This window comes from Cyprinodon tularosa, unplaced genomic scaffold (genome assembly GCF_016077235.1).
Source record: "Cyprinodon tularosa strain WSP-4 unplaced genomic scaffold, ASM1607723v1 ctg495, whole genome shotgun sequence".
Classification (NCBI taxonomy): Eukaryota; Metazoa; Chordata; class Actinopteri; order Cyprinodontiformes; family Cyprinodontidae; genus Cyprinodon; species Cyprinodon tularosa.
Window position 1 is genome coordinate 279,134 of NW_024039224.1, and position 24,041 is coordinate 303,174.

Below are 24,041 nucleotides of genomic sequence, written 5' to 3' on the forward strand. Positions count from 1 at the left end.
AGCATATTTTTACCTTCAATTATTATTCACCAACTATTTAACAAGCAGAATACCTTCTTATTGAATGTTTGCTCCTCTTGTTCAAGTCCCAACTGCTCCACCTCAAAATGTAGTGGTCCAGTCTTCAACAGCTACTCAGCTGGACGTTACCTGGGACCCACCTCCTCTGGATGCTCAGAACGGAGACATACAGGGTTACAAGGTGTCAATATTGTGTACACTTTAACTTTTTCATCCATGATTTGATGTGAGCCCTGATGAATCTCATAACTCTGTCCATAGATCTACTTCTGGGAGTTTCAGCTCCAGAACGAGACAGAACGTCTGCGAACTCTGTTCCTGCCAGAGCTCGGGGTGAAGCTTAAAAATCTGACGGGCTACACCACCTACATGATCAGCGTGGCAGCCTTCAACGCTGCAGGGGATGGGCCCCGTTCCCTGCCCACCAGAGGGCGCACTCAGCAAGCAGGTGCAAATGTTGATAAGATTCTTAAATAGACTACTGGCATTTACTTTGGAACCTAAACCTTTCTTTTCCAGCTCCCTTTACCACTTCGCCGCCTCACACTGTTTCCATTAATTGCTGACTTTGCACACATAGTTCCACCGAGTGATTTCCCCTTTTCATATCTACACACTGTTTAGGGTTCTCATGAGGTTCTATGAAATAGTCCCAAAAGATGCCTACAAAATGAATAATACATCGCTTTAAAGTCACTTGATAGGAGTTTTTGAGTTGCTGAAACACAGCAAACTCAGCCACTGCTGGTATTTTGCAGAAAACTATATAATATTCAAGTAGTTTCATGCCATCTCCTGGGGATTTGCATTAGCAGATTTTTTGCCTATTATTTTAGGACACACCACAGGGAGGAACTGCAGAGACACATGAAAAAATGGAATACAAAGAGTGAGGGGATGTTGATGAGTTTCTGGCCATCTTTGTTTAGAAGCAAGTTAGATTCCCTTCTCTGGGATTTAACCACAAAATAAGGCTTACTGTAAAAATGGCTCTGATTTCTTTTTTTGTCCCCCTTGAAAGTTATAACATTGATAAAGGGTACAGAGTGATGATAACTTTAAAACACTGTCTGGAATTTGGGCTCTTCTCACCACAGAGGCCTGGGAACAGAGCCAACACAAGCTTTCGTGAGCTTTCCTTCCTTATGCTGAATTGTGGCTAAATCTTGACACTCTAAGCTGAATCTGGTTTGGCTCTGCAGGCAGAAATCTCACAGCTCTTGTTCAAGGTCAGACTGATTTTCTGAACTGTTTTTGACTCATTTTTCAAACCGGTAAACCAATATGACTTATCTAGGAGTATTAACCTGAAAAACAAAAACAGAATCTTTTCTTCTGCTCTTATATGTATTTTTCTTTATTGTTCATAAAGTGAGCCTCCTTTTCAGCATCATTTGGCACAATGCATAAGCTCAGTCTTTTTGGAACTTAAATTGAACAGTAAAATAAACATCTTACAGTTTCTTGATTATGAAAGTTTTAATATTTTTACATGGCTTATATTTTTTTTAAAAACAATGCTACATTTTTACAAGTATTCTTTGTGCTTTGTCACATTACATACATCAAGGTAAATGTGATTTGAAAAGACTTTACAGATAAAATGTCCGCTAAGACTTTTTTGAACACGAGTCCACACAAAACAGCGCTTTGATTCAAATGTGTTGGATGAGGGACAAATCTTAAAGGTTTAAGCACACCAGCTTTTGAAGACTACAGTTTGATGTCCCTGATCTAAAATGCTCTATTGTTGCTTTAGTTGTGTGTTCAGATCATATGCCTGACGGAAGGTGATTTTTTTATTTTTTTCATCCATTATTGCCCTGTATTTATCTAATCTATCTTCCCATAAGCAAAAACATCCCCACAGCACAAATTTTCCTTTCTTTTGCAGTCTGATCTAATCTTTTCCTCCGTAAAGTGTAACATTAAATTAAATTGGTTTAATATTTGAAGAGGTTACATTTAAAAAGCAATAGTTTCCCTGGATTTTAGATAGAGACTTTAAAGGAAAGGGAACAGAAACAAGTTAACATTTAACTTTTCAGATTTTTAACAAAAGGAAACCATTTGTCTTTTTTCCTCCAGCCTCACTACTACACTCTATTCTTCATTGTTTGTGATTTAATATAGGTTTTTGGTAGCAACCTAAGAAAATATAGTGAAAATAAAGTTACATTAATCATTTTGTTAGTCACTGTTGTCTAACGAAGCATCTCACATTAATCCTTTCCCTTTTTTTTTAAAAAGCCCCCAGTGCTCCTAGCTATATCCACTTCAGTGAGCTGACCACAACTTCCGTCAACGTGTCCTGGGGGGAGCCCAAGCAAGCCAACGGCATCATCGAAGGTTACCGTCTGGTTTATGAGCCCTGCACTGCAGTCGACGGTGAGAAAATCTGCCTTTAGCTTAACAACGCTTCTCTTTCTCTTGACATTCCTCTGCTGGCTCTGTCAGGCAGTGATTTACAGCCTCTCCCCGCTTAACCATATTCGTTTTTAAATCATGCTGCTTAAGCTTGTGTTCTAATTTGTGTCAGATGGGTATAGACCCTGCAGTAAAGTATAAGGCAAGGCTGATAGATTACACTGGAATGCTTTTGTGAGCCATTATACAGCTTCCTCTTTCACTGAGAGAAACATGGTTAATAGCTATCTAAGTGTTGTTGCCTTGACCAGTTTGTCAAATAATCAAGAGCAGTGTAACAACACTGAATTTAAGCTGATTTTGGAAAAAGTGCAAGTAAAGCGAGCAAAGCAATTAATACATAAAGAGCACTTAGTCTTTTTTCAGTCTTGACAACTGAGCAACTACTGGAAAGCAAACGTTTTCTGCTTTAAAAATATGTGTGTCTCTACTTGCTTGTTTGATCTTGTGTTGTTCGTGACTATTTCTGCTCTTTACTCAAAGCTTGGTTTTCTGTGTCTGGTTGAAAGCAATATCTAGAGTCTTAGTGTTTCCTGTACAGACTCCTCTCCTCGCACTCCAGGTGTCAGTAAGATAGTGACGGTGGATGTAAAGGGCAGCGCTCCTCTGTGGATGAAGATCAAAGACCTGGCTGATGGCGTCACTTACAACTTCCGCATTCGCGCCAAAACACTCACCTACGGCCCTGAAGTGGAGGCAAATATCACTACCGGGCCTGGAGAAGGTATTGTTCGATAAGCCTGGTGTGAATTGCTAATTTCTCTCTCTTATGTCAAGCTGTAAAATCTCTAAAGGGCATCTGTGACATGTTTTCCTGCTGTGTTTAAGGAGCCCCCGGCCCCCCGGGAGAGCCATTCATTTCACGATATGGCTCTGCCCTCACTCTGCATTGGACAAGTGGAGATCAAGGCCGTGCGCCCATTACGAGATATGTGATCGAGGCCAGACCTTCCGGTTAGCTGGAGTCATCCCATCATGTTCCGTCTGTGCAGTATGGCAGCAGTTGCTGAAAACATTCTTATTTTGCCCTAACAGATGAAGGATTGTGGGATATTCTTATTAAAGACATTCCCAAAGAAGTTACATCCTATACACTTAATCTTGAGATGCTCCGAGAAGGCGTCACCTATGACTTTCGAGTAATTGCTGTCAACGATTATGGCTATGGCTCCCCCAGCGCCCCATCCCCTTCTATATCAGGTACATTTTTCTTAAACAACTTTATAGTGGTTATAAATGTGTTTTGTTTGTTTTTTTCATTTAGACACAGACATACAGTCTAGTAAAAATATATTGTAAATCTATAATTTACATTTAGATATTTTGAAGTCAAAAAAAAATACTTGTCTCTAATAAAATTTGAAAGGTACTTATGACTGATAATGATTTTTTTTTAAACATAAAATATTATCTTAGCGCCTACACAATCACTGGGAACATCGAATTGACAGTTTTCCAGCAGATGGTCATTGGCAACGAAAAGAGTGAAAAGAAAGCATATAAATGGAAAATAAGCTGTAAGGAATGTCATCTGTTGGTTACAGGTCTCGGATAGGAAATTTGGAACTCACCATGCTTTCCTCTGCTGACAAGCTTTTAGCAGATGCTGATTTCATTTTCCAATAGGTCTTGGCACCTGTCCACAGTACCACAAATACCAATGCCTGCTTTAATGAGCATGGTATCGCTGTGCTCTATTGCCCAGCAAGCTGGCTCAACATAATCTCCATAGTGAATCTATTGAGTAGTGTCAAGAGAAAAGTGAGTTACAACGTAGTGTAGACACGCTGAAAGTTGCTGCTAAAGCCACCTGGTCTTTCTTCGCACTAAGCAGAGCTAGAAGCCTATCACCTTGATTCGACACTGCCCTACTGCATTCATTTATGCAAAAGTACTCAAAGCATATACTGTGCATCCACATTGTTTTAGCCTGCAAACATTTCTTTATATTTTTTATTGGAACCTAGGAAATATTACAATCTTAGGAGGATCTTGTGTATTAATTAGCTGTGGGGCAAAATTATCAAAGTTAACCAAAAATATGTTTATAATGTTCTAATTTCTATGTAACATTCATTCATTTTTTCACTATATTATTATTTTAGTTCATGTTCGACATTTTTGTCACCCTGCTTAAATGCTAAAGAATCTCAATTATTGTGTTTTTAGCTCAGAAAGTGTCTCCTTTCTACGAAGAGTGGTGGTTCTTGGTTGTCATTGCTCTGGTTGGGCTCATCTTCATCCTTCTCCTCGTTTTCATCCTCATCATCCGAGGCCAGAGTAAAAAATATACCAAAAAAACTGACTCAGGTAAGAAAGGAAAGTGTGGAATTTGTCGTCTTGGTTGACAAGTCTTTGGATGAATAGAGGTTTAATTATTCTGCATCTGAAATCTATTTTAGAGGGCAAGTATGCGAAGGCACAGACAATTAAACACATTATCTTGATTTTCCTATATTGTGTGGCTGACAGCGGACATATGAGAGTAAAGGTTATCAGTAAGGGAGCTGAAGTAGACAAATATTATTGTCCAACTAGAATTGTAGCAAAGATCAATAGGAAGAAAAATGGCCTGGCAGCAGCTTAATGTTGGGGCATTAATTAGATGGAGAGTAATTGTAAAACTGCTGCAGAAGTGGCTCCTGTATCATTGTATCAAGGGGAAAATTTGCAAAATTGTCAATTATACTGACATGACTGTTTCAAGGAACCCATTTTGTTATCTCCATTGTTAATTACTTATGGTCCGGAGGTAATTATACCATAATAATAATGATTATTTCTTGACATTATCTTGTCATCCGGTAACATGTAGTAAATGATGCATATAGACCTAGTTGGAAGATTTTTTTTCTTAAATGTGGACTTTAATCAGCTCCAAGCTTAATCCATCTAACTGAATTTAAAGCTAAAGACCAGAAATTATTTTATGATGTAATCAGTCAAGGAATTTAAAACTGTTTTGGAAATGTTGCCAAACAATAAAAGCTATTTATCCTTGGAACATGTTTATATCAGTAAAAACCTAAAAATGAAAATTTTTATGTATTTCGATCCAAAACGCACATTGTTTTATCTTCATACATGTGTCCAGGCAACCACTCAAACTGCACTTCCCTTCCTCTAACACATGGAGAGATGGTACGACTGGATGAAGGACACTTCCCTGCCCTGGAGCTCAACAACAGGCGCCTTTCAGGCAAAAACTCTTTCTGCCGCAAAAACGGAATCTATACCCGGTGAGCTACTTTTCCCTTTTAAAGGGCCACTTACAGGCCTGGCATACATTTTGCAGCGTTTCAAGCATTCGTGTGGTCGATCACATTTATTTTACATCTCCGTCTTTACGACAAACATTCTGGAAAATATTAGCGATTCGTGTTCGTTTTGACTTCGTGTGGACGGGGCCTAAGTGTAGCAAAAAATCAACTCAAGAAATTGTAGCTATATAAATATATTAAAAAAATATTAAAGCTATTATTTTGAATATTAGGTCAATATACATGCATCATTTAGCAATTTTATATATTTTTAACTTAATTTAAGTTAAAATTATCGTTTTCTATAAAATCAGAATTAGAACTCAAGAAAAAATAATAAATTCAGCTGTAAAAAAAAGAGTATTATTTTTTTTATTTGTCTTTAACAAAACCAACAGATGAAAACTGGGATCCTATCTCAATATCACTAAAGCTATCACCTTGTTTTTAGATAATTAGTTAATAATAATTAAACTGAATTTTTTAAAGAAAAAAATTTTATTGATCCAAAGGACCAATCAGAAACCATGTCTGCTCCAACGCATATCTCATCATTAGCATTTCTCTTAGTATTATGTCTTTAGTACAGGGGCCACAACAGGGGCCAGGACATGATCTACAGGGCACTGGCCCCCGTCTAGAACCGCCCCTGCTGAAAGTTAATAGCTGTAGGACTGGTGGGGGAAGTGGGTGGAGGGGCCGTGGTTCTCAAAGTGTCAATGGACAAGGGTATTATATATTTATGTGTGTGTGTGTATATATATATATATATATATATATATATATATATATATATATATATATATATATATATATATATATATATATATAATTGTGTATATATGTATATTTTTTGTCTAAATATTGGATAAAAACATACAAGTTTAACAGGAAGGTTACTCTACTTTAAGTTAATTTAAGGGCAACTAGAGGGAGAGGGGGTATGAAAAATTAATTTTACTTCTTAATACCCCTTTTCACAAAATGTACATGAATCAATGTCAGTTTTGTTTCTGTTTATGTTCAGGTGAATTTAGTTTGTTTAGAAACTGGAGTGTGTTTTGGGTTGATGTTAACCAGTCTCTTTTTCTGTGTATTTGGTTGAGTTATTTATTGTTGTCAAAATTGTCTGAAATGGAATTCTTTTCATATTCATGTCAACTGATGGCTCTGCATAAGGACAGCTAAACGAGTGTGATATGTGTCATAATTTTGTGTTCAACTGATCACTTTGCACCTTTTTAATTCCCATTTCTAAAATGTTTTTTTTTTTCTTTTAGAGTTTGTATTATTCAGTCAGTCCTGACATTTTGAGCCACCAAACCAAGCCTCCTTCCTCCTAACTCATTTATATTCACTGTTTTGGGAAGCGGCAAACTATACATGAGAACAGCACAATACTAGCCGATTAGCATTCAAGAGCGTCTGCCTCTGCTCTTTGTCTGCTCATCTCTGCTTGAGACAAAGAGTGCTTTTGGGTCAGAGCTGCTTCTTTTTCTTTGGCCTTTAGCCTTTGTTGCTCTGCTGTGAGATTTATTCTAACATAAACTACTGTCAGCAGGACTTTGGTGCTCTGGTTGTTTGGTGATGTTTAGTTAAACATTTGATAAGAGGGGTTTCACAGACAGCAGCATGAGAAGTTTGTTTAGAAGCATAGGTCATGGTCAGATGAATGAGCTTTGTTACGGGCTAACAGTCTGTATCTTGTCACAGCAAATTCTCAACAAAGATGTGCTTGTGCACATTGGTGTGCACAATATTTTGGAATGTACTGGAAGGTGAATTTAAATGCAGGTTAATCTGCCATGCTCTCCTTGACCATGGAGGCACAAGAAGGGGATCAAAGGCACTCGGGATGCTCCTACTCTTTGAAGAAGTCCAATCTGCAAATGAAGGAGGTCTGGGCAGACTTCCAACAGGACATTTGTGAAAATGAAGGAAAGAAGGATAAATTAGCCTGATATGGCAATGGAGAAAAAATGCAGCACTCTTAAATAATTCAGAGCTCTTGATCAATGGCCACCTCACACTCACATGGGTGCATCTTTTTTGATGTCTGACTTACTTTATCAGTGTCGGCCCTCTCACATCAAGCCTTTTAACCTAAAGGCGATATATATGTGTTTGCCGTGCCAAGGCCATTATCATGTTGGGCTTCAAAGTTTGCTTTAAAAACATGCAACAATCTAGCTTCTGTTTTTGTAAATCAATGCACATACTTTTACTTCAGAAACTGTCAAATTGGGGTAGAAGAATTTTTTTATGTGACTTAGTGTATTGGTCCTGAACAGACCTGTCTGAGTATTTCACAAATGAATGATCTAATTGGAGCTCCTTGCTCAACCTCTCACATTTTATCTCAGATTTTTTTCCTGCAGATCAGTCTAAAAAAGAGGAAATATTCAATGAGCAGCTGTGTTGTTTATGCCATGGTTGTTTAGAGGAGAAAAGAAACATTAAGCACCTTTGAAGAGTCTCATGGTTGTTTTACATCAATATAATATTAATGCAAAAGGATCTGTAAGACTACTTCAAATAACTAATATTTACAACTAAAGTATGCTGAACATCCCCTCCTGTCAGGCGAGAACTCAAATGCTTTTCACACAGTTAACCAAGATTGTAAAGTGGACTGCTAATTGGAAAAACATTGCCTGATCCAATAAGTCCTAATTTCAACAGCAACATTCAGATAGATTTGTTGAAAGCCTTAGTACTTCCTGATATATGTCAGTAATTCCGACTGCTGTTGGTACTGTAACAGCTTGAGGGATAATCTTGGTGTATTTTGGGTATTCACTGTGCTCCAGTGGCCTAAACAGTTACCAGGATCTCTGTCCAAAAGAATACTGTTGTAATATTTGTAAGATTTGCTTGTGTGATAGGCAGCTGACATGGCATATGATGCTATCATGTCTGTATGGACTAAAATCTCAGAGAAAAGTTTACAACACTGTTGAATATATGCCATGAGGAGTTAGGCCACCTCTAGCATGGTATATCTCATAAAGTTGGAAGTGATAGTACTCAGTGAAGAGACCAAAGTATTCTGCTTGGCCAAAGACCACCACACCAGGATCAAATACTGTAATATCTTGTTAGACCAGATGTAGCTTTGATTTAGGCATGCATTTGCTGGGCTATTGTTTCAATAAGCTTCTGCAATGTCACAGGATTGATTTCTACCCAGTTTTGCATATTTTTTTACCAAGATCTTGCACAGATGATGCACACACCTGAAACAAATTAATGGTTAATGTCCAGGCCCCTGCTAAACTTAGCAACATCCCAAGGAGGTGATTCAGCCTTTTGTTTCAGGTGTGTTGAAGCAGGGATACATGCAAAAGCTGCAGGATAGTGGCGCTACAGGGGAGATGTTGCATACCCCTGGTACAGCACACCTAAATACAAATCCAATTCAAAGTGGTTAGACTTAGACAACATTAATTGCTATATTGTATACAAAGAGTGTATACAGAGCGAAATTTAGTTTTGTACAGCTCTCATGACATTTCCATTTCTTAAAGTGCAGAAGTGATGATGAAATGAAATGAAATAGTACAATATAAGCAAAGTAATCGCAGGATAAAAGTAAGTAAAGATAAAACATGATAAAAAACAGGCAAATAAAACTGTTAGACCACAGGCTTGAACTAATGATACCTCAGCTAACAGTTTATCCTCAAAAGTCAAAGGCGGTTCTAAAGGACCGGTAATGGGTTTTTTTATAAATAAAAGAACTGAGACTTGCAGCACTTTTAGAGTTTGTTCCAGATAACAGGGAGCATAGGAACTAAAAGCTAATTCTCAGTGTTTAGTTCTGGTTCTGGGTGCTCAGAGCAGGAATGAACTAAAAGACTTTAATAATCTGGGAGGCTGTTACACTGACAACATATCTGTTATGTATTGAGGTGCTAATCCATTTTAAAGTCTATTCTCTGAGCTACAGGGAGCCAGTAGAAGGTCTCCAGAACGGGACTGATGCGCTTTTAACTGCCTTTATGTGCCTCTTAAGGGTTCAGATCTGAGTCCATCATGACACCAAGATTTCAGCCATAACCAGTGGTTTCTAGCTGAGGATCTCTCCTCCTCTGTTATGGAACATCCACAATTGCTCTGTTCTATGTGTCTAGCATTGCTTTGAGTGGTTCATAGTCACATGGTGACATTGTGATGTAAAGCTGTGTGTTATCTGCATAATTCAATATCTACCTGCTGTGGAGCAGGTAGATGTTGAATAGGAGGTGACCCAAAATTAAGCCTTGAAGAAACCCACATAGGATTTTTCAGGTCTCTGATTTAAAGTTTGCCATGACACATAAAACAATGGTTTATGTGTCAGTATGATCATTGCTGTTCTGAACGTATAGTAGACCTGATCAACTGCAGCAACCCAAGATCATAGAGCTGCCCCAATAGGCTTATATAGTGAATACTAGGCATGATGGGTCAATCACTTCACCTTCTTCTTTTCTTACCCTAATGCGCCCATCACTCTGGAACAGAGTAAATCCGGAGTCATCAGACCAAATGACCTTCTTCAATTGCTTCAGAGTCCAATTTTTATGCTTCCTAACTTCCTTTCCTGTTAGCCTCACTGATTAGTGGTTTTCTTAAAGCTGCACAGCTGTTCAGTCCCAGTCTTGTGAGTTCTCTTTGCAATGCGCATTTCTAAATGCTCTCACTATTAGACATAACCTGGAGATCTACTGTTGTTTATGCTTCATTTTGATTTCAAAGAACATTTCAGGATTTTTTTTTCCAGCCTAATTTTTTCCTCAAAGACAATGGATCCTCACTGTCTCTCCGGTTTTTAATAGTTCTTAACCCAATGTTGGTAGTTTTTGCAATCTTGTTAAATGTGTTCTCTGCTTGATGCTTGCAAATGATTTGACTCTCTTAAACAGACTGACATCTTCATCCACAACCATGGGGTGTGTCATATAACATAACAACAAGAAATGAGAAGCAACTAATTTCACCAATTGGGGTTAAATAACTTGTTGCCAGCTGAAACATAATCGTCAGTGCAGTAATTATCCAATGGTAGGCTTGTACCTACTTGCTTAATTACATCCAGGTAACAGCTTTTTGGCCAGACGGTATATATAGTCTTCTTTCAGTCATATCAACCATTTAATATTCATTTAACCCTAGTGCTACATTCAAATAACCAAACATACTCACATCCATTCAACAACACATGCAGGGTACATTTTTGTTTTATTATTAAGCTATATTTAACCAGGGGAAAGAAATCTCATTTAGATTAAAAACCTGTTTTTAAGGGAGTCCTGGCCAGGAAGCAGCAATGTGACATATTGAACAGAAATCCATCAAATTAAATGACATCTACATGAAAAGACATATCAAGTAAAAAAATGACAGATAATTGAAGCAGTTTAAAATTCTTGCATTTTTAACTTAAAAGCATTTAGAAATAGAAACTCAGTAAAGTTCCAGTGTCTTTGTAAAAAATTCCACACACAAGGATCTGTGTAGACAATGGCCTTCTTCGCTAAATCTGTGCGGGGAAAAGAAACCGTGAGCAACAGCTGATCATTGGATCTCAGGGCATAAGAGGCCAATGCTTTTCTGTATAAGTAAGGTACAAATGGAATAGGGCAGTAATCCAAGAAGGGCCTGGTAAATAAAAGTTTACCAATGACTCTGCCTTCTTGTAGAGAGGGATGGCCATCCCATCCAAGAGTAAAGGTCACAGATATGTGCCATGGTTCTACAGTTCGTTATTAATTAGGCATTAAGAAATAATTTAAGATTAATAAATGAATACTGTACAGCAACAAAGGCTTTCTGTAAGGAATAAACAGCCTGTTCAGGAGATGACCCAAATCAATAAATAATTGTATCATCAGCATACAAATGCATATTAGCATCAGATAAATTTAGTTTCATTGTTGATGTACAGCAGAGGTGGGCAATTCCAGTTCCCGTGGGCCGGTATCCTGCAACCTTTACATGTGCCTTTGGTTCAACACACCTGAATCAAGTTATTAGATGATTGGGAGGACTCTGGAGAAACTGACTGCATACTAAGGAGATAATTGAGCCATTTGATTTAGGAGTGTTGGACCAAGGATGGATGTAAAAGTTGCAGGATACTGGCCCCCAGGAACTGGAATTGTCCACCCCTGATGTACAGGATAAATAAGAGGGGGCCCAAAACAGATCATTGTGGCACACCCTTCTGAACAGTAAAAAATTCAAAACAAAGGCCCCCACATTTTATACACTGCAACCTGTTTTCTAAATAGTAAAAAAAAAAAAACAAGCATCTGTATGCTCTGACAGTCCATCAAGATGGAAAATTATCCAACTAAATTATATGGGTTTTGTTCATGCAGCTGTATGCATTTGTGTTAGTAAAACTTGCACTTCCATGCATTTTTACCATGGATTTTCTGTCCTCTTCAGGCTTCCTACATCTAAAACAAAGCAATGTTGTGGTTTTTAAGTTGACAGGGACTCCAAAAAACCAAGCGTAGCTATCAAGCAAAGAAAAGGTTAATTTTTCATTAGATTTCTTGATGCTTTATTGGCATTATTCCCATATAAGCCCACTGATGCAGCTCAGTCAAGGATCGGTAGCTGCCCAGTTGAACTTTGTTATGGTCCACTTAAGCAGACCTTACAGTCATTACTTTAGAAGAAATAAAAAATGATTGCATACAAGGATGCTTCTCTTGCTTCACTTTATGGGCATAAAGACATCAGATAGATGTAAGGGGTCTTGTCCAGCTTGACTCGGAGCTTATTTACTGAGAAATCTTCTGCAGTAACCGTAAATCTTTGTCTCGTTTTTTAAATCATCCAGGTTGAATCATGAGAAAGTGGATTTTCAAGAGCAAATTAATAATGTTTTGTGCAGGATTTTGTTTTTGCATCTCATGAAGGTTGAAATGAGTTTAACCTGCTGCCTATTTAAAACTGACCTTTATCGAGGATTTAAAGAAGGGTAGCAATTATTTTGGTCTTCCTCATATTTTCTGTTAAGGGCTCCCAGGAATATGCATTAGTCAGTTGTGTGGTTCCCTGAAATAATTTAGCGTTTTCATTTTTATTGTCAGTGAATCTGTGGTAATTTTTCCCTTCTCTAAAAACCTTGGAGGGATTAAACGTTATTTTATATCTATAAGTTGTAAACTTTTAATGATCTCCACAGCAGTTTTGTCAATATGGTTTGTTTTATATATTGTTTGCTCGCGATTGTTAAAAATTAGTCTACTTTTTTAAATTTCAGATCATACTAACAGGTATATCTCTCCCCCCACCCCCACCTATCTCTTTAGGTCTCCCCCAAGACCCAGTCCTGGAAGTCTGCACTATTCAGATGAGGATGTCAGCACTAAGTATAATGACCTGATCCCTGCAGAAAGCAGCAGTTTGACTGAAAAACCCTCTGAGGTTTCTGACTCTCAGGTAGCGACTTTGGCTTACAATCTGTAATAAGCAGTGAATAGGAATAAAAAGTACAATTCAGCTCGATCATTTTCTCAAAGTGACAAATTTCTCCAGGGAAAACTTGTAACCCTTTCACAAAAAGATTATTTTACCTCACTTTGCTATTGCTAAAAACTAGACAGTTTTATGACTGTGGGGCAGTGTTTCCTGCAATAAATTAAAACAGTTTTGCATTACAATCATCTGGAAATTAAGTATTCCCTATTAGCATATGCAAGTCGCTGCTGACATCTCTGAATCTTTTATTACCAACTTTTTATGGAGGAAAATGGTACGCAGCTACTTGCCGTTTCCCCCTGTGTGCTAAAATGTCTTTGAAACTTATTAATGTTTTTCTAGCAGACGTTTATTTATTATTTTAGGTATTCCCAGCACATTACAAGGTGTGTGTAATGAATAAACAGATAAAGGTTTAAGGCGATAAGAGTAACCAAAAGCTGAGAAAGTCAAGAGTTTTCTTTTGCAAATTCTGATCAAGTCATCTGTAGTCCTGCTCATTTATCTGCAAAACATCATTCGATCCGAACAAACAGTGCTCTCCCCTGTGACACAACCTGGTGTTATCCTTTTTCCTCTGCATAGCCTCCCACTGTTTACCTGCCACTTGTTCAAACAAATGGTCCTTCGACATCTGCTAGGCCGTAGTATCTCAACACACTAGTGTGTGAGTAAGCATTTGTCATGCAAGCAGAGTCTAATGTTCTCTTCAGGAGTAATTTGCTTTCCCTTTTTTCTTGCAGTTTTTGTTTCTGAGCAAGCATGATAAAGGGTTCATCCACACAATCATTCATAACTTATGAGCTCAATAATAGAAGAAGCAAAAAAATAATTCTGTAAACACTATCTCTATCCAATTCTAGGACGCTCTTGTGTACACTTCTGTGCTACACAGAGCAATTGGTGAGCTCCTGTAGTGTATCTGACACATTCCCCATAGAAATTATGTTCTGCCCCTGTAATATTTACAGTGCATTAATAGATTTACAGTTGTGAATAGAGGGTTCCTGCTGTGCCGTAAATCAGAGTTGTGTCTTTGTCAGTAACCAGCTCCGTAATAGAAATAGAATGACATTTTGTTGTATCTCTTTTGACTCTTCTCTTGCAACCTTGCAGGGCAGCGACAGCGAGTACGAGATGGATCAGAGCCGACAAAAGACCCACTCCTTTGTCAACCACTACATCAGCGACCCTACCTACTATAATTCCTGGCGGCGGCAGCAAAAAGGCGTCTCTCGTCCGCCTGCGTATGGCTACTCCCAGCCCGAGCCCCTTGTGGAAAAGGAGTCCCGCCCGCACCCACCACCCGTACCCCCTCTTCCCCCCCTCCTTCCACAGAGCGCCCCATCTCCACAGCCCCAGTGCCAGGGCCCAGGCCAGGGCACTTTGTTTAGGCCTAAGGGAAGCCGGACTCCCACCCCCTCACTACTGTCCTCTGACCCCCCCAGCCAGCACAGCACCCTCTACCGCCCCCCCAGCAGCCTGGGCTGTGCCGCTCCGGCTCCTACCGCAGGCTTCTCCTCCTTTGTTTGACACACAGCTCTCCCTCTAACAATCACCCTGAGGACAAACCTTTGATTTTCCTTGTTGGTTGATTTACTGTATATTTTGCTTATTCTTTTTTTTTGTATATTTTGTTCTGTCAGAATGACAGAGTTTTTTTTGCTCAATATTAAGCATTGCAGGCATTTTAAATAGTGCTTTCTCCTCTGTGAAGAGTGTGTATGACTGTGTTTAGCTCGTTTTTTTTTGTTTTTATTGGTTAATCTATGTATTCCGTATTTTATGAAAAGACAATCATTTCAAAGATTTTCTGCCTCCATTAGGGTATATTTGATTTATCAACAACGTTAACATGGGAAAACAGAACTGAGAGTTCTGAAAAAAAGAGACCCTTGTTTTAATCTATTGTATATTTGTTTTTCATGAGAGCTTTATGAAGAAAAGGACCATAGATCCATATAGAGATTGGACCTCTTGGCTTATTGAAAATGGGCGAACGAGCTCAGAAGGGAAAAAGTACTGTCTTACTAAGGACGAAACAAGACGGAGGAATGGACTCTGATCTGGAACGAGAGGCACTTGTCCTCTTTGTTGCCCTCGGCTGCCTTTTGGTTTCTTACTCCGTCTAGTCACTGCTGGAGTTGCAGTTTATTGTTTACTGTATGTACTTGTCTCATATCGTTTACCAGATATTTATATCAATCAGCTTCAAGCTCAGAAGTTTCCGAACATCACTAGTGACAAATGCTATGAATCACATTAAACCATTGTGGCACCTTTCTAGTCGTCTGAGGATACTGATTGTGGGCTGGGTTTCTCTTCATTCATATGAACAAATGGTCGTCTGATATGAAGGGGTATCATTAAATTACAGTATATGTTGCAACTGGACAGATAATAGCCTTTAGCTTAAAAAACATGGAGCGTCTTGAAAATAAAACAATACATATTTCAAGAAATGTACTCTTTTTTTTATATATTTTTAATTTAAACAAAGTTTCTATTTTGGAATTGTTATCCACAGCGGCCTAAACAGTATTCTATAGTATGAACATTTTGGTTGCACCTTTCAAAGAATGAACTTCCTCTTAAAATTGCTTAAAAGATGTGTTTTGTTCTTTTTTTCTAATAATCTGAAAGGGTCTGCATGCATTAATACAATAGTAGTTGTTAGGCAACATCTAAGTGTCAAATTGATACTTAAGTGTGGCGTTACAGCCAAAGGTCTTTTAGGATGTGTTTATATCAGCTTTGCAGATCTAGACACGGGGATTTTCTTCATAAGTTTGAAAGAATTGAGCAGAGGTCACCAATGCGTTGCCAGTGGGAAGCAAAGGGGCCCTCAAGAACCACATAGGGTGCCGTCTGCGCCTTCTGGATACAACACAATTCAATAGGGGGTTAAGTTTCAATCTGTCTTATTTTGTTGGTCTTCTTTTTTAAGTCACACTTGAATTTACAGACATTTAAGCAGGATTATTTTGAAATAAAACAAATATTAAAATATGTTTATTGTGCATGTTTAGATAAAGGCCACCTGCATCAGTTTATAGATAAGTATTGATGCTTTTGCTATGATTCAGTACCTGTAAACTCGCTCTAAGCCTGGAATAGTCTTTTAACAGTACTTAATCAGTCTTTATATCAACTCTCAAGCCTCCTATAGCTTTTTTTTTTGCAACATTCACTTCTATTAGTCCCTACGATCTCCACCTCAGCTCTGTTCAGCTTCTGCGATGCTGCCACCATGTCATATCTGCACAGATTACATTATTTCCCCTTTTCCTAAATCCCCAACCCGGCCTTTAAGAGATAGAACAATTGCTTCCTTATTGGTATTCTTTCATAAAGAATAATTTACCCATATTTGCATATGAGTTGCTGAGACAATAGGTGCTGCTTCTCCCTCGTTACCCTGTTTGTTGATCAAAATAGAAACCATGTATTTCCATTTAGAAATGAAGGACGGATCAGTGCTTTTTTTTTAGATGTTTACAGCTTGGAAAAACATTTAATAGATTATTCTTGTTTGAAACTACTCCATAAATGTATTCAAGCTCGAGCTGTCTTTATTGGTCTCCATTTGTGTTTGTTATTATTCTTTATTAACAAACTTCTGGCCCTTCGTAAAACTGCAACAACTGTACTGAAATTAAAACACATTTGGATGCTCTGGATTTGACCTATAGGTGTCAGAGTAAAGAGGGCTGAATGCACCTTTACGTTTTTATTCGTAAAACATTTTCACTATCATTCATTTTACATAGATTTTTTTAATATTTGGTTTTCTAATTTTGGTTTTCTGGTTGATTTACTCCATAAAAACCTGCTAAGATACATTAAAGATTGTACCCTAGCAAAATTTCATTAATTGTCTTAAAGCAGTCCTGTTTTTTTATTTTGAAGTATTTTTAATGAAAAAATCCGTGAACACACAATTCTTTTGGATAAATTGGGATTTGATGTGTGAAAGAAGCCATTCGTTTGATTTCTAAGTAGGTAATTTTACTCAAGGAAGTATTAACTCGGTTTGTCACTTTTTTATAATACTTTTGAAGAGGTCAGATCTTCAATGCCGTTTCATGAGCCATTCCTATGCTAGAAAAGCACCTGAATAACATATCTTCACAATGTGGAAAAAAAGCCTAAAAATACTTTGCGCAAACACAAATCCAACACAGCAAAGAAGGGAACAGTAGGGTCACTTTCCAAAATATTCTCAGTTTTATATTTTTTTCTTCATGACTCATCAGAACATTGTAAAATGTGATGGAATATTAATAGAGAATAATACATTTGTGGGTAAATTAGTCAGGGGATTTACACTGTTGACATATGAGAGGATTAGTAGAGCTTCAATGCTGTTGTATAAACAATGGTTTTAAAGAAAATAGAAACCATATCAGACTTTCCAGACAGGAATTTTACAGGGTCAGCCCTCAGTGGACCCTTTTTGCTCAGTCTGGGAATATAAAGAGATTACTGACACTTGATCCCAGAGTGTAGAAGTGACCTGATTTTCTCAGCAACAGCAGAGAAATGATTCAGATGCATGAGGAGCACGAGTTCCAGACGAATAATTTGAAGAAGAGCCGGATCTGGTGCAAGCATGCTGAAAATTGGGACAGGTGGTGGAATAATCTCCTTATTTCAGGCCAAAACACATTGCTTTTAAACATAAGGGGAAAATCATGGAGAACTAATAGGCATGAGTTTGTTCTAGAGAAATAATCATGCTGTTAAAATGTTGTTGTTTTTTCTTTTTACCATTTGATACAGTAAAAGGATAAAGACAAAATAACAATTTTTTGCTATATACACAATAGACAGTAGGAAATCTTTTTGGTTTTTCTTCGTAATTGTATAATTTTAGTTGGGCTAAATCTGTAGGAAAAAAAAAAGATTTTACAAGCATCACACTTAGCAACACTGAAGCTTAATTTTAAGAACGAAATACTCTATTTTTGAAATTTCTGTTCTAAAAGTAAAAACACTCTTAATTGTGGTTCATCTTTTGAGAGACAGAAATCTATCACTGACTCACATTCACTCAGACAGAGATTGAAGATGGTTCACATCAACAAATCTTTAACATATTTTTTACATTTCAGTTCAGTATCTCCTCATGGGATCTACTAAATGTGTCCTGATTCTGACTGTGGTGGAATGAATCAGAGTACATCCGATGAGCAGCTTTACGGGTGACTCTAAAATGGGGGCATATCAGTGATAGAGCACCACAGAAGTTATCTTGAAAATTATTCTTTTCCGAATAACAATGTGTAAGAAGAATACTTATCCTCTTACGGGGTTTGTTTTATTTTGCGCCTTTGCTTTTTGTAATTGGATAAAGATAACTTAACTAAATGCAAAATGTCCTTGTGAAATGCTGAATTTATTTACGGTAGTAATGTGAGAAGCCACTTTAACTTATGTGGAAAAGGTAAATGCACTATAAAACTAATAGCTAATCAGATCACCAGGATATTGTCAAAGATGGACAGTGTTTTACATCAAAGTGGAAACATTTCGACAAATCTTCTTTCAGAACAATTGCTGTTAACTTTATGCAGATTCCCTCATGCTTTGTGAGACATACACCAAATGAAGTGGAACGTTTTCCCTATAAAAAGTTTTCTCTCTTAAGAAAATATTCAGGGGATTGGTGAGAGAAAAGTCAGCAAATCATCAAGATTTCAATTTACGAGTTTAAATGGGGTGTTGTGTGTGTGTTTTTTTTTTTTTTATATTTTTTTATTATAAACAATAGTTTTGCACTAAAATGACATTTTAACCTATTTTTTCTTCTTCTTGGTAGATCTTGAACACTAACTTAAACTGATGCAAGTGAGACCTTTATTTGATGTTGTTCTGCATTTATTGTATTATTTAATTTTTTTTATTTATTTTTTTGGCAATTGCATGCATGACTACTTGAAGTGCAGCAGTCAACAACCACTGGGTATGTTTGGCCAGTTTTCCTGTGTTATTCATCAAAAAGGAATTTCAGAGACATTTGCAGGAGTCCCAAGTCCTTACTCTGCAAAATATAATATGTTAAACTTCCAGTGTCAGTGTTAAAAAGCGTATGTTGTATGTTAATTCAACTCTGCAAGAGTTAGTTCCTCTGAAGAGTTTGTGATAATCTGCAGAGCAACTCTGTTATGTATGGATTTTAAAATAAACTATTAGAAGAGGTTCTGCAGAAGCTCTTCCTGCAACTGGAAGGTCAGTGGTTCAAATCCCAGCTCAGTAATTGTGTCCTTATGTAAAACACCTGACTGACATTGGTAAAGTGTTGACGGGGTTCATAGGACCTGGTATTTATTTCAACCTTGCTTCAGTAGGCGTGCCCCAGAGCAGCTTGGGCTACAACTGTCAAACAATATAGGATTAATTATCAATAATGTTGATGATGGTCAGCTATATTTTTTGAGAAATCCTGATACTAGTGTGTGGTGTAAAATTTTGACACTGAGCACCACTGTTAGATAAATTCAACCCTGAAATGTTGAATTTCAATTATCAATAGTGATTTTTCAAATATTTTATCGTAAGTGTTCTTTTAATTTGATCTAGTGTTGATCAATACCGGCACTTAAAAATGTTTAACTCCCAGCAGCTGACTTATAACTAGCTTTATAACTCATTCCAGGCTGATAAAGTTATTGGACTTTGTTTCTCATTTGTTCTTAAATATATTTTGATTTGGAGCTAATTCAATACATTTTGAGATGTTCAAATGTGTACCATTTTGTCAGACAGCATATTTGGGTGATTTCTTGATTCTACAGGTCTGAAAATAATTAAGTTTGGAGACAAGTGAAACTGAAGCAAAAATATGGTTACTGCTCATATGGTTAATTCAAAATTCAAATATTAATTAAATATTAATAAAAGAATGGAAACTTTTCACATCAAGCCAAACTTATTTAAACTATTGTCTTACCCCCCCCCCCCCCCCCCCCCCCCCCCCTTGTGAATTTAATTACTTCAAAAAGCATTTTTATTTGCTCTGGCTCTCTCTGTCTGGTATTTGAATTATTTTGAGGATGACCAATTTTAAGTGAGGAAAAACACTTGTAAACAGAAATGTCTAAGGGAGCACATTTATATGTTATATGCACTGATACTAATAGGAGCTACATTGGATTACAAATATTTAGAAAACTGCTGTCAGATCTAGGCATCTTTTGACGGGTTGTGTTCCAAGTACTTTGCAACATTAAACTCTATTTTAATGCCAAATTTGGTAACATTGCAGAGAAATTGAATGGTTAGCTTTAAATAGTTATTAGAGTTGCCTGTATCTAACATACATTGACACTGATGACATTCACTGAATAAATAATAAGGTTGAATATATGTCCAGCAGTATGGATTTATGAGGTTTGCATTCCCGTAAGATTTTCATGAATTTCTATTTCCTTCCAAACCTATTTAGTTTGCACTAAATAGCATTGGAGGTTCAAAGGCAGAAGGCACGTTTGAAACATTTATTTACCAGTTAGCAAAAATCAAGACACTAATTATTTCCCTGAAGTTCAATTGCCAGATCTAAGAAATATGTATGAACATCAAACAGCAAAGATGAATTAAACTCACACTGAGAAAACATTGATAGCATTCTTTTCATAGCCTTCACAACATTTTCTTCTTATGTTTGACTAAAAGGAGCAGTCAAAGCTGTTAGAACCAAGATCAAGATGGATGGTTTTCATTCCATGAGGATTATATTACTAACTTGGAATTCATTTGACCTTTTATTTTGTTGAAGAAAGCTTTTTTATTTTTTCATTTTTAATCCACTAAAGAATTCCCATTTATTCTTAGTAGTTTCTATATGGAGCAAATACAGTCTGTGACATATATTTAGAAAATATTGTTACTGATCATATTTCCCTGAATACATTTGATTTTCTTTCAGTAAATGTAAGCCACATAGTAATGCTAATGCATTTGGGACATCATTATGTCAAAAAATATCTCAGCCCTAAACGGAAGGCCACTGAACTCAAATTCTTAACATAAAGAGTCACATAGTCTCCCATCCACTGGTAAAACAGAGTGTTCTGGGGAAAAAAAAAAAGAAAAAGTTATAAGCAGAAAACTTCTGTTTGAAGAACATTTTTTTTACTGATAGCTACATGACTGTGGCAGACAAAAGTGTAGATTCTGTCTAGGTAGTCTGACATTTGACCTTTTTGAGCCATTCACACATTCCTTTCTCCTGATTTTAGGGTGAGTATGGTGGGTCTGGAATGCACTTCCTGCTAATTTGCATTGTAAACAGCACTAATGGATGGCTATCAACTGCTTATCAACCTGAAATACACAAGATCAAATAAATGTGTTCACTCAGTGTGAAATCTTTCCAGTGAGGAATTTAAATCCTAAAGGAGATACGTTGTTCTAACCACATAACAAATAAAAATGCATCGGAGCATAAAAATAAATCAAAACGTATTTGAAATGATGATTTTTGGATAACACCAAGTTTGTAAAAAGATAAAAATGAAAAATCGCATCTTAAACAGCCATTGAAAACAGTCCCCTTTACCATATATGGGCAGGTGACCTAATGGATAAATATAGCAAGCACAAGTTGTGGAGGATTACTGAAGTAGCAACTGACTTTATTTCGATAAACAATATTTATATTTAGAGATCTCAGCTCCAGAGTCACTAATGATCTGATCTTATTTCCACCTTTAGCTCAAATAGATTTTTAACAAACATCCACCATGCTTTCCTTAGATCTTTTAAGAACTTGTATTACTGTCTTGATTTTGCATAACTTTTTGCATATCCTTTTTTTATTGGAATAAATGCTGTTTAAACTAATTTATTCCATCCTTTCAAGCCTCTGATCTCTTAACTCCAGAGATTATGGATTTCCCACAGTAAAACCAGCTGTATCCTTCATCCACGTATGTCACCATTCTTTGGCTAATTTCATTTTTTTTAACAAATCCATTGTTGTAGAGTATCATTTGAACAGTGGGAAGATCCCAAAATTAACTTTTAATCAAACAGGATAAAAGTCTTTGTTGTTGCATAATTTTGACTTCTTGCGGCTCCGTTCTTTCCTTAAGTTTTAAAAGTCTATCAAATAATTGTGAAAAAGTACTAAATCTAAAAAGATGAGCATTTAATGGGATGCCTGACCAAAACTAGCAGATATATATTAAAATGTAAACATCGCTTGAATTTCTAAATGTTATATTGTATCATAGCTGAAATATTATAAGGCTTTTGCTGCAACTCAATGCACATTCAGAGCACTTTGTATTTTTATAGAAAACAAAAATTACTTTAAACAAAACAGAACTTCGTGGAAAAAAGGGGAAAAAAACATAAAAATTTAAAACCTAAATGTAACTATTTTTATGGATACAAGATGTTGCAAAATACAGTCGGTTGCAGATGAAGCAGCAGTTTTTTTCTTTTTACAGACATGTCCCCTTCTTTACATCGGTCTCCGCCAGTCACGTGACATTTGTTGCTAAGATGCCATTTTTGGTGGAAAAGGCGTAGTGTAAACAACCGCAGCATAGCTAAACGAAGGACTAAAGGATTGAGTTTGTTTCTCTGACTATATGGAAAAAAGTAAGCAGAATGCGAAATTACCACTGGCAGCCTCTCACACAACACGATCGTGTCATTTCTGGTAAATAATTGTGCCGAAAGAACAGCCACGTGTGGGTTATCTCGACTTTCCACCTAATATGATGGTTTTCCCACGATGCACCGCGCCCGAGGTAAACATTGACGTCACCTGGCGTAGACCGATTGATATCAGGGGCAGAGCTAGATGGGGAGCCAGGGGTGGCCATGGCCACCCTTACCCAATCATTGGCCACCTTTGTGGTCACCCCTACCACATTTTAATTTTATATATATTAACAGTTACTTGACAACAAAAACACTCTGGTTAATTATGCACATCAATATACCAACATTAGAGATGATTATTACAGAATTCATGTTCTTTCAGAACTAGATTTTGTATTATATGGCGTAAAGAGAAAATTTTCTTATTCTTCAGTGAAATCATAGATACTGTAAATAACTTTTTTAATAAAAACCTATAGAATGGTTAATTTATGTAGATATTAGTACTTGTAAATATAAATTTAATGGAGAATGACATTGATAAAAGTAGGTACACTGCAAAAAACATCTAGAAATAAGTAAAAAATGTCTTAAATTAAGTGTATTTACCCTTAATTTGAGCAGGTAAATAAGATGATCTGCCAATGGAATTGGTATTTTTACTCCTAAAATAAGATAATTAGATAATATACACTTGAAATAAGACAAAGCGATTGTTTTTTTCTTATTTTAAATGTAAATTGTCTTGTTCCATTGGCTAAATGTCGCACTTACCTCCTCAATTCAAGAAAAAATGCACTTAATTTGAGCAAAAATGACTTATTTAGATTTCCTTTTTTTGCAGTGTGAGTAATGACGATGGACAAGATGTTCGCTCCAGAACTCAAACCTGAAAGAACTTTATCCAATATATCTTTTATCTAGACAGATGTTTAAATATATGCATCTATTTGTTAGCAAAGGCTGTAGGGAACTATAGTTAGTGTTTTTTTAGAAATACGGACATTGTGGTTGTTGCTGTTGGAAAAGTGTAGATTGACCCTGAGGTTCTCGTGCCTATCAACTTTTGGCCACCGCTCAGTATACATTGGTTAGTGCCTGGCCACCCTTATAAAAACGTTCTGGCTACGCCTCTGAACGATAGACTGTAGGTTCTAGCTGACAGAGCGCGCGCCTCCAGCTGATTCCAGCCAGCAGAGGGGCGCTCTGCGTCTTTAAGGGGACGCAGAAAAAAGA

General features: G+C 36.9%; 1 protein-coding gene across 4 annotated transcripts in view; it reads left to right on the plus strand.

Annotated features, from left to right (window-relative positions):
• sdk2a (sidekick cell adhesion molecule 2a) overlaps positions 1-15,470 on the plus strand; it is a 123,486-nt gene extending 108,016 nt beyond the window's left edge. For 3 of the 4 annotated variants that reach the window (XM_038302602.1, XM_038302603.1, XM_038302605.1), the window contains exons 36-45: positions 87-202; positions 283-469; positions 2,272-2,409; positions 2,990-3,172; positions 3,277-3,402; positions 3,484-3,648; positions 4,618-4,758; positions 5,543-5,687; positions 13,019-13,148; positions 14,304-15,470. In XM_038302602.1, coding sequence (XP_038158530.1) covers positions 87-202; positions 283-469; positions 2,272-2,409; positions 2,990-3,172; positions 3,277-3,402; positions 3,484-3,648; positions 4,618-4,758; positions 5,543-5,687; positions 13,019-13,148; positions 14,304-14,720 — 1,748 coding nt within the window. In that variant the 3' untranslated portion in view covers positions 14,721-15,470. The remainder of the gene's footprint in view (positions 1-86; positions 203-282; positions 470-2,271; positions 2,410-2,989; positions 3,173-3,276; positions 3,403-3,483; positions 3,649-4,617; positions 4,759-5,542; positions 5,688-13,018; positions 13,149-14,303) is intronic. The other variant, XM_038302604.1, reaches the window with a different exon arrangement.
• Positions 15,471-24,041: the final 8,571 nt, after the last annotated feature.